The 10,814-nt window shown below is 33.9% G+C and overlaps 1 protein-coding gene across 1 annotated transcript; it reads left to right on the plus strand.

Annotated features, from left to right (window-relative positions):
- Positions 1-1,427: 1,427 nt before the first annotated feature.
- LOC109338895 lies at positions 1,428-2,285 on the plus strand (the record flags this gene model as incomplete). The annotated part of the gene is made up of 2 exons (XM_019576247.1): positions 1,428-1,798; positions 1,852-2,285. Coding segments are annotated over 2 exons (805 nt in total), but the record flags the coding sequence as incomplete, so codon positions are not given.
- Positions 2,286-10,814: the final 8,529 nt, after the last annotated feature.

Below are 10,814 nucleotides of genomic sequence, written 5' to 3' on the forward strand. Positions count from 1 at the left end.
GACTTGAAATCATTTTTTAGGTGATCAATCTAAAAAGAGCATTAAGTTCTTCTCAAACAAATAATATTAACCAAAGCACCAACTTGAATGATTAAAATTCAAACTTTTGTAAATTAAGAAGAAGTAGAAAATACATAACCTTGTTCAAAAGAAAATGTTTAGGAGCATGAGCTATCCATCCAAGTATTGGATGCTTTTGAGTTCCAAATGAGAGTACAAAATTGATTTTTGCATCTCATTTGCCTTCTCCTTTTCTCCTCTTGAATTCTAAACTACAAATTACAAAACTTACTTGAAAATGAAAACTCTAAGCTAAGAAAGAATTCCTAAATGAGAGAATTCTGCCTTCAAGTATTTTTTGAGAGAATTTAGTGAAGAAATGCTCAATTACCATCTTTTTTGCTCGAAGGAAATGGCCTCTATTTATATGCTTCACATCCTGACCACTGAGCTGCTGAGCTGGACAGCTCAGCAGCTGACCAAACCCTTCAGCATGGGTTTGGTCCCTTGACCAAGTAGCTTAGACACCTCCTTGTGCATGACTCACCAAAGCTAAAGCTAGTTGTGGGTTATGAGACCAACTATTGTGAGCTACTTCTGAAAATCCTATGGTGGGCTACTTGAGGTGATGTCATGGATGAATTCATGGTTTGCTTTATGGTTAAGTCCAGTCTGGTAAGCACTGCCCAACGCACCTGCTTCACCGCTGAGCTGCTTGTTCAGCAGCTTCTGACCGTGTTGACTGGGACGTGGCTTGGTGCTTGCTGATTTGGCCAGGAGTCTGATTCTCTGCTGAGCAACTTGGTTTGACCGCTGAGTAGCTTGTTCAGCAGCTTGGCTTGTGTTAAGCTCGTATCTGACCGTGTCAAGCATATTTTTGACTGTGCCAGTCCTAGTCTGGTGCTAGGCTGAGCGGCTAAGCATGTCCGCTCAGCTGCCTGGTTGAGCAGTTTGGTCTAGGTCAGGCAGGTGGCCNAGGAGTCTGGTTCTCCGCTGAGCAGCTTGGTTGGACCGCTGAGCAGCTTGTTCAGCAGCTTGGTCTTGTGCCAAGCTCGTGTCTGACCGTGTCAAGCATATTTCTGACCATGCCAGGCCTAGTCTGCTGCTAGGCTGAGCAGCTAAGCAGACCCGCTCAGCTGCCTGGTTGAGCAATTTGGTCCAAGGTAGGCAGGTGTCCAGGTCAGCTCAGCGGGGCTTGTTCCACGCTTAGCTGCCTGGTTGAGCATCTTGGTTTTCTTGACTTTTGTTGCTTTTTGACCATGAATCTTTTCTCTTATTTTCTTCATTTTATTTCCTACAAAATACATAAAAAGGCAATACGAACACAAATATACCAAATTGTGATATTTTATACAAAAAGTATTGTTTTAAGTTGGTTTTTCTCAATTATGCTTAAGATAAGTGCCATAAAAGTGTATGATTTTTAGGTATGTTTGGCACTTATCAACACCAAACTTTGATCACATAGTCGTGGCAATTGAGGAATCCAAGAACCTTGTAGAACTGAAGATTGAGGAACTACAAGGTTCCCTCGAGGCTCATGAGCAGAGGCTCATTGAGAGATCCACTAAGAAGTCCACTAATCAAGCCTTGCAGGCTCAGATTACCAGGAAAGGAGGAGGACTTTACAAAAGTGGAATCAGGAACCGAGATAGAGGAAGAGACTATAGAGGGAAGAGTTCAAACCAGCAAGATCAGGAAAGACCTGACCAAGATCACTCACTAAGCTCAATCAAGAAAACAGGAGCCAACAATTGGAGAGGAGGAAAGAAAATATTAGACAGAAAGATGATCAAGTGTTTCAATTGCAATAAGATTGGGCATTTTCATATGAGTGTCAATCCTCCCCAGGTCAATCTGATTCCAATAGCAGACACCACAATGAGGCACATATGGTGAAGGAAGAGAGGATTGACAAAGATGATGAGACCCATGTTCTACTAATGATGACAACCAATCAAGAAATCAGAAGTGGTGAAACTTGGTACATAGACTCTGGCTACTCCAACCACATGACAGACCATAGGAATTGGCTTGTCAATTTTGATTCCAGCAAGAGGAGTAAAGTCAGATTTGTAGACAATAGAGTAATCCAAGCTGAAGGCACTGGAGATGTGAAGATCACAAAGAATGATGGAGGCAAAGCAATGATCACGGATGTTCTATTTGTGCCAAATATGAGAAACAATCTCATCAGCTTGAGGAAACTACTAGAGAAAGGCTTCTCAGTGAATATGCAAAATGGGTACCTAATGATCTTGATCCTGCAACAAGGAAGATCCTGAGGACTCACCTCACACAAAACATAACATTCCAGGTGAATCTCAATACAATTGAATCTCAATGCCTTAATGTTGAAATGCTAACTAATGATACATGGCTATGGCACATGAGACTTGCTCACCTAAACTTTAAAGACCTGAGTCTCATGAAAGCCAAAAAATCTGGTTCTTGGTTTGCTAGTAGTTCAGGTACCTAAGAAAGCTTGTGATAGTTGCTTAATCAGCAAGCAGCCAAGATCCTCATTCAGCAAATTCACTGCATCTAGAGCCAACAGTCTGCTGCACATTGTCTACTCAGATGTCTGTGGACCATTGGAGATTCCCTCCCTAGGTAGAAACAAATATTTTGTCACATTTGTGGATGAATTCAGCAAGAAACTCTGACTCTATTTGATCAAGACTAAGAGTGATGTGTTTGGCATATTCAAGATCTTCAAAAACATGGTTGAGAAGCAATCAGAAAACTCAACCAGGATACTAAGAACGGATGGTGGAGGTGAGTTTGTATCCAGAGAATTTGAAGATTTTTGCATCAAAAATGGAATTCAGCATGAAGTAACAGCACCATACACTCCTCAGCATAATGGAGTTGTTGAAAGAAGGAATAGACCCATTTTGAACATGGTGAGAAGTATGCTCAAGACAAGGAATCTGCCACAGAACCTATAGGGTGAGGCTACAACAACTGCAGCCTATGTTCTAAACCATTGTCCCAAAAAAAGGCTAGAACTCAAGGTACCTGAAGAAATCTAGTCATGAAGGAAACCATCCATCAAGCACTTTAAGATCTTTGGGTCACTATGCTATATGCATATCCCTAATCAAAGAAGGAGAAAACTAGATGATAAAAGTAAACAAATGATTTTTATAGGATACAATCCGACAGGATCCTACAAACTTCTAAATCCAAAGACACTCAAAGTCATGTTCAGTAGAGATGTGCACTTTGTTGAGTCAAGCTCTTGGAAGGAAGTGAATTCAACATCAGAACCAACCACTCATATTCAGCTAGAATGGAATGCACAAGAACAACACACTAAGACTAATGATCCAGACGGTGATGAGCATCAGGCAGAGACACTTACTGATAGGAGTGAGTCAGGAAGGCCCACCAGAGCCAGAAACTTGCCCACCAGACTTAGGGAGTATCAAATTGTTCCTGATGATAGTATAATTGATGAAGGAGAATTAGTTCAATATATTGCACTATTTGTAGATGTTGAATCAATCTCAATTGATGAAGCAGTGAATAGTAAGGTGTGGAAGGAAGCAATGCTGGAAGAATTAAAGTCAATTGCCAAGAATGAAACATGGGAACTAGTACAATTCCCAACTTACAAGAAACCCATTGTAGTAAAGTGGGTGTTCAAGACTAAACTAAATCCAGATGGAACCACTGGCAAGCACAAAGCAAGACTCGTGGCAAAGGAATTTATGCAGAAAGAAGGAGTTGACTTCTCTGAAATCTTTGCTCCAGTTGTAAGGCTACAAATTGTAAAATGTTGGTTGCCTTAGCAAATTGGAACAATTGGGACATATGGCTGGTGGATGTTAAGTCAACTTTTCTCAATGGCCCTCTTGAGGAGAAAGTATATGTCAAGTAGCCACCAGGCTTTGAAATCAAAGGCAATGAGGATAAGGTGTATAGACTGAAAAAGGCTTTGTATGGTTTGAGAAAAACTCCAAGAGCTTGGAACAAAAGAATAGATGCATTTTTTCTGAGTTCAGGATTCAAGAAGTGTGAAGTAGAGCATGGTGTGTATGTGAAGAATCTGAGTAAGCATGACATCCTGATTATCTGCCTTTATGTGGATGATTTATTAATCACATGTAGCAGCTCAGATAGGATTGAAGAAATAAAGCTAGGCCTCAAGTCTGAATTTGAAATGTCTGATTTAGGCAAGCTATCTTACTTCCTTGGGATCGAATTCAGGCAAGTCAAGGAAGGGATCTTCATGCATCAAAGGAAGTACACACAAGATGTGCTAGAAAATTCAACATGTTGAATTGCAACTTTGCTGAAACACCTGCAGAGACTAATCTAAAGCTGGATAAACAAGAACATGAAGCAGAGATTGATGGCACGCTGTTTAGACAGATTGTTGGATGCCTAAGATTCCTTTGCCATACAAGACCAGAGGTTGCACACAGTGTTGGTGTTGTGAGTAGATTCATGAATGATCCAAGGAAATCACATCTTGTTGATGCTAAGAGAATTCTAAGATACCTAAGGGGTACTCCTGAGTTTGGAATTCTATTTCATAAGCAAGCAGAGCACAAGGTGCAGTTAGTTGCTTACTCTGATTCGGATTGGAGTGGAGATCCACTAGAAAGGAAGAGCACCATGGGTTATGTGTTCTTCCTATCTGGTTCACCAACATCTTGGTGTTCTAAGAAGCAAGAGGTGGTGGCTTTGTCCACCTGTGAGGCAGAATACATTTCAGCATGTCATGCTGCTTGACAAGCATTATGGTTGACTTCCTTGCTTGAAGAATTGGGGGTTGATTTTGGAGGTATAGTAGAGTTATTGGTTGACAATAAATCTGCTATCAATTTGGCGAAAAATCTTGTATCTCATGGACGAAGCAAGCACATAGAAATGAAATACCATTTCCTAAGAAACCAAGTTGAGAAAGGCAAGATACGATTGAAGCATTGTGGGACAACATTACAAATTGCAGAAGTAATGACCAAATCACTGAAGATAGATAGGTTTAAAGAGTTAAGGAAAATGTTGAGTGTAGTATGTTTGTAGTTGTTTTGAATTAAGGGAGAGTATTGGAATTGTAATTCAATAAAAGCTATTTTTGGAAAGTAGTTATAGTTAGTTATGGTTGTTGAAACTATAAATAGTAGTATGCCTTGTATTCAAAGAGTGTGAATAACAAGTTCAAGCATTGTTCTTCTTATCTTCATAGAGCATTTCTCATCTTCATTTACTTTCTTAGATAATTCTGCCATTGAGTGAGAGTGAGGTGTGTGCAAATTCTGTTTTCTTCCAACACTTTACCCATCCAAATTTTATATTTTGAAGTTCGGTATTTTTTTATCAGTATTTGTTGTGGGTGAAATTCGAACCATCAACCTCCTTCATTCTACTCCTTCTCTCCAACCATCAAAACACTTTATAATTTTTTTTAATTTATTATAGGTAAGAGTCGAATTCACAACTTCATTCATTTCATTCTTTAAACCCCTCCACCTTAACCATCATATCACACTCCTTTTGAATTTTGTTGTGTATACAAATAATGGTTATTGTTATGCTAAATCGAATTCATTAAAGGTATTAGGAAATGCTGTCTATCAATCATTAGGAAAAAGATATTCGAGTTCATTAAAGGTAACTTATTTCTTTGACTTTTTCTCACTTAAAAAAGAGACTGTTGTTTGAAATGCAAAGATGGATTCTCATTGGACAAGGACTAATGAATTGACTGTGGTGAGAGTTCAAGGTTATTCAGAAAACAAAGGAATTTAAGCCTCTTTGACTCTGCCCATATTTCCATGGAACCCAATGATCTTAAACAGATCCTCTATCTAATCAGATAAATTTATGAGAACAAATTCTCTTTGACAATACAATAACAGAAACATGGGGCAGCAAGTAACCACAACTAGTCTCTGATTGAATTCTCTTGTTATATTCTATCCCCACAAGAACAGTAATATTATTCAATCAACAAACATTTTTGTTAAGAAAGATGTTCCAAGTCAACTTTTTGTTGTTCAAAACTGATCCTTAAATAAAGGAACACTTAGCAAATTGAAAATTTATTCCAATATTCCAGACAACAAGAACAGTATAGGATTAAGGAATAGTGCAATCAAATTTGACCTTCTGTGCATATAAATACACGTGCTAATAATTTGGAAAGACACAATAAACTGAAATGTTAAGGGCTATAGGTTGAGTTTGGTTTTTGAAGTTCAACAATATTGTTTGCTCAAATGTCTTGCATGAAGAGGTAAAGAGAGTACATTTGAGCCGAGGATGACTTGCTGGCAAAAGAAGAATTCCCTCCGAGGATGTTGCTGGCAACGATTCCCGGTTCATATTTGCTTCCTTTACCCTCATATGAGACATGGAAAAGAGCTTGAAAGCTTCATGTCTGTGGTACCTTCTTGAAATATTGCAAGTTTGCAATTCGAATGTGGCAACAAACTTATACTTTGAGAGGGAAAATCCACTCTCTTCCTTTTTAAGGGTGCATAAGCATTTTGCTTAACTTATTACTAGGGCAAATAACTTGACAAGTTGGCTCATGATCTTTGAGCCATGACAGCTCAGAAATAAGTTAAGCTCATAATTTATAATTATATGCTTCTAAGATGAGCCTGTGTTAAGAATTTAGACTAGTTTCCGCTGTGAGAAATATATTGATGTTTTTAATATTTAATATAAATAATAAATAAAATTTTAAATTACAAACCATGCATTAAGTAAATATATCTACTATTATAGTGCAATACAATTTATTGTTTGAAATATTTCGAATTTCATTAGATATGATGCATACAAATCTAGTGTGATACTGATATATTTTATATTTTTATATTAATTATATTATATCGATTACATTAATTATTTAATATTTGACTATATGATAATATTTTGATATTTAAATTTCATTTAATTTTTTTCACTCCATAATAATTAAGTTAGGAAATTTCTATAATGATTTGAATTTTGAATGATCGAAATAGTCATGTTTTAAGTATATGATTATATATGAATTGTTTCCATTTTAAAAGAGTGATGTAAAGAATATGTTATAAGAGTCATAAAGGAACTCAAAAGATAGGGTCAAATTTAATTAGTGGAAATACATTTTAATATGAAGAAATCACCATTCCATTAAAAAATATTTGTTGATAAACCATCATGTTAAATTGAACATTTTGTAGAGGTATTAAATTAAAAAACATATACTGTACTAAATAATCAACCCTAAAATTATTATTGAGAAACATTTTCAATAGTTCTATATATTATCACTATATTATTCATATTTAATCATATGATCTTTTTAAAAAGAGAATCCAAATAAATAATGAATGATATAATAACTGTGTATAAATATTATACTCATTATTACTTAGGTTGGACAGTATATCTATATTCTTAGAATTTAATCATTCTTAATTTTATCTATCTTTTTTTCTTTCCCATCTTTGCTTAAATTTTCATTGGCAAGTTTTATAAGAGTTTTCGTTTTCCATTTTTATATTTCTTAACAAATTCTTAGTGTACTTTTATTATTGATGGATATGAATTTCATCAATTGTGTGCTTGATTTGAAGATGAAGAAAAATCTTCAATTATCCGATAATGCTCATGACAAACTCACCACTCATAGTTGTTACATATTGATTAATTGGAGTCTGTTTGCAAGTTGAGTTTTGAAGAAAATGTGAGAAAAAATAAAGGTTTGAAACCATGAAATACACTTATAAGATGATTGTGAACTTTTCTATTTCTCTTTCATCTCCTTCAAAATCCAACTCGCAAAAGAACTTAGATATTGATTCAGAACATTAAATTACATGATCCTTGGCTGTAACTCCTCTTGTTCTCAAGAAGACCATCTGTGTGAATAACCACGTTGGAAGATGCGCAAGAAATGGTGATTTCCTTGCTCTTGCATTTCCTAAAAGTGAAGACTTTGTTAGACAATATACCTAACAAGAGACATAGTCTCCACCAAATGGGCTTAAATGATCAAATATTTTTTATTGCACTTTAAACAGTTAGGAGGATTATTAGGTTAGAAGGTTCATCGAGAGGATGTAGAGCTTAAATTAAATAAATTTTATTGTCTTCGCACTAGAAAGTGCCCTCTATTTAAATTGTCACCTATGAACACATTTAATGATGGTTAGCGAACTCTCTATCAAGTATGAACATGCATGTATCATGTTTGCTCAATTAAATAGATAAGAAATTAAGGTGATATGTTTAGTATAAAGATAGAGAAAAGGTGAATATGGTGATGTGAGGAGGAAAAGAAGAGAAATAAGAGTTATAGGAGATAGCAGATGAAATTCCTGTGAAAAATAGATTTTGGAGCTCGCAATAGAGTTTTGGTGATGTTTTATACATTCTCAAGAGGATTTAACATATTTATCATCTCTCATCCTTCTCATAATACCCAACATGTTATCGTGTTTTGGTCATGTTTATAGAATTAATTTCCAACTACCAACGATATTTTCTTACATTTTGGATAAGAATTAATTTATTTCATGGTTCGTGACTACCCCTCCCAACAAGTGTTGCTCACATGAATTGAACTCTCGACCTTTGGATCGAATGGAGCCTTACACGACCAACACTTTAGTAGTAATTTCCATGTTTTATGCATATTAATTGCTTCTGTTATCAAACATAATTAATTAGCATGAAAGAGAAAATCAATTAATTGAGTAAAATAAGGTGAATGAATTTTATTGATATGGCACCAGATTTCATTTCAGTTGAACATTATTACTCGAAGCGTTTAAATCCGTCACTATACTTCTCTAATTAAAATGTAAAAAATTCTATTTTAAGTCCACTTTTAGCAATATAATAGTCTTTGAATTTAAAATTCGAATTTGGAAGTCGATTAACAATTGAGGAAGATATTAACATTCGTTCGTCTATACTAGATAGTACCATCACTAATTTTTTTGGTATTATCATGAGTATTGGAACTAATCCCTTTCGGGGTTCATGGCTGCCCCTCCGAATAATTGTCGCTTATAGGAATCGGATCATCGATCTTGAAGTCTAGTAGGATCTTACACCACTAGATCAACGCCTTATAAGTAGTATCATCACTAAGTGCATGAATTATTTTATATCTAAACTTGTTTGATTATTTTAGGAAATCAAAACTATGTAATTCTTTGTAGAAAATCATTTGTTGGTTGGTTTTGTTTTATTTTAATATTTTAAAATAGGGAGCAACATTTATTTTTCTTTTGCCATCCATACTTAAGTGAGTGAATATATATATATGATATCGCATTTCATATTAAATAGGAGAGAACTATACTAAATTTCATCTTTTTAATGCTTAATTTTTTTTAGATTTATTATAAGGTATAATTGAATGGTTATTTATTTATTTATTTACTAATCGCTTACTAAATTCAAGAAAGTGAAGTACAACATATGTCCAATATGACAAACTATGATTTTTTATTTATTAAAAAACATAGAGTAAATTACACTGACTCCTGAGTTTTAGTGAAATTACACAAATCACCCCTCACTTTTTTACACCTACGCAAACTTCCCCTATTTTTTAAACTTTCATTACATTGACCACCACTGCATAAGAAATAAGTGTAATCTTTTAAACAAAAAATGTGATAAATGCAATTAAGTTAAACAAAACATGATATATTATGTAGACAAGTCTAAATAATATACAAATCAATGTATCTTTATTATTTTTTGTTACAAAATGCATCAACAATTCTAAAGAAATATTGTTTAAATCGCTCTTACTCTTATAATATAGTGTAACGAACCAAAAATAATAAAGAAATATTGACTCATATATTATTTGGACGTGTCTCCACAATATATCATGTTTTGTTTAACTTAATTGCATTTATCACATTTTTTGTTTAAAAGATTACACTTATTTCTTATGCAGGGGTGGTCAATGTAATGAAAGTTTAAAAATATGGGAGGTTTGTGTAGGTGTAGAAAAGTGAGGAGTGGTTTGTGTAATTTCACTAAAACTCAGGGGGTGTCAGTGTAATTTACTCAAAAACATATATTATTTTTTTAATAAAAAATTATGACAAACTATGATTTTATTTTTTATTAGATTAAAGTGATAAAAAACATAGTAAAAAGAGAACCAATTTATAAAAGTTTTTTTATTAGGAAAGATAAAGGGTGACATAGTAAAAAAATGTTAATATTAATTAAATTTATTAAAAAACATTTGTTATTTCATTATTACAAATCATAATAAAAACAAATATTCTTTATATTTATTGCTATGTACAATTTTACATTATTACTGTTTATTATTACTACTACTATAATTATTATATTATAGTGGCTTATTAGTGTTATTATTAAAATAAAAATGAATAAGTGAGAAATAAATATATTATAGCATGCAATTATGATGTCGGAATGGTAATGGGTCTGTTACCCATATCCGCTCTATTTGGCCATTTTAGATTTGGATCTCTACGGTATCTATTGGGTCTGTTACCCACAGGTTCTTGGGTATTAAGTGGATTTGCAAGTACCCATAAATTCAAAAATATTTAAATTTTTTTTAAAATAACTTATATATTTGTGCATCTTCTTATAATCATGTGTATTATTTTAGACAATAAAAAAGAAAAAATGATAATAACAATTATAAAACATAACTAAAGTATAAGTGAACAACTTTAAATTTTCATTTAAATATAAATTTTTTACTAAAAACCATAATTTAAAATAAAACAATAAAACATATCAAACCTCTAATATCACTCCATCAACATAACATTACTTCATAATGGATGAACAAA

Source organism: Lupinus angustifolius, unplaced genomic scaffold (genome assembly GCF_001865875.1).
Source record: "Lupinus angustifolius cultivar Tanjil unplaced genomic scaffold, LupAngTanjil_v1.0 Scaffold_47_27, whole genome shotgun sequence".
In the NCBI taxonomy this organism is placed as follows: domain Eukaryota; kingdom Viridiplantae; phylum Streptophyta; class Magnoliopsida; order Fabales; family Fabaceae; genus Lupinus; species Lupinus angustifolius.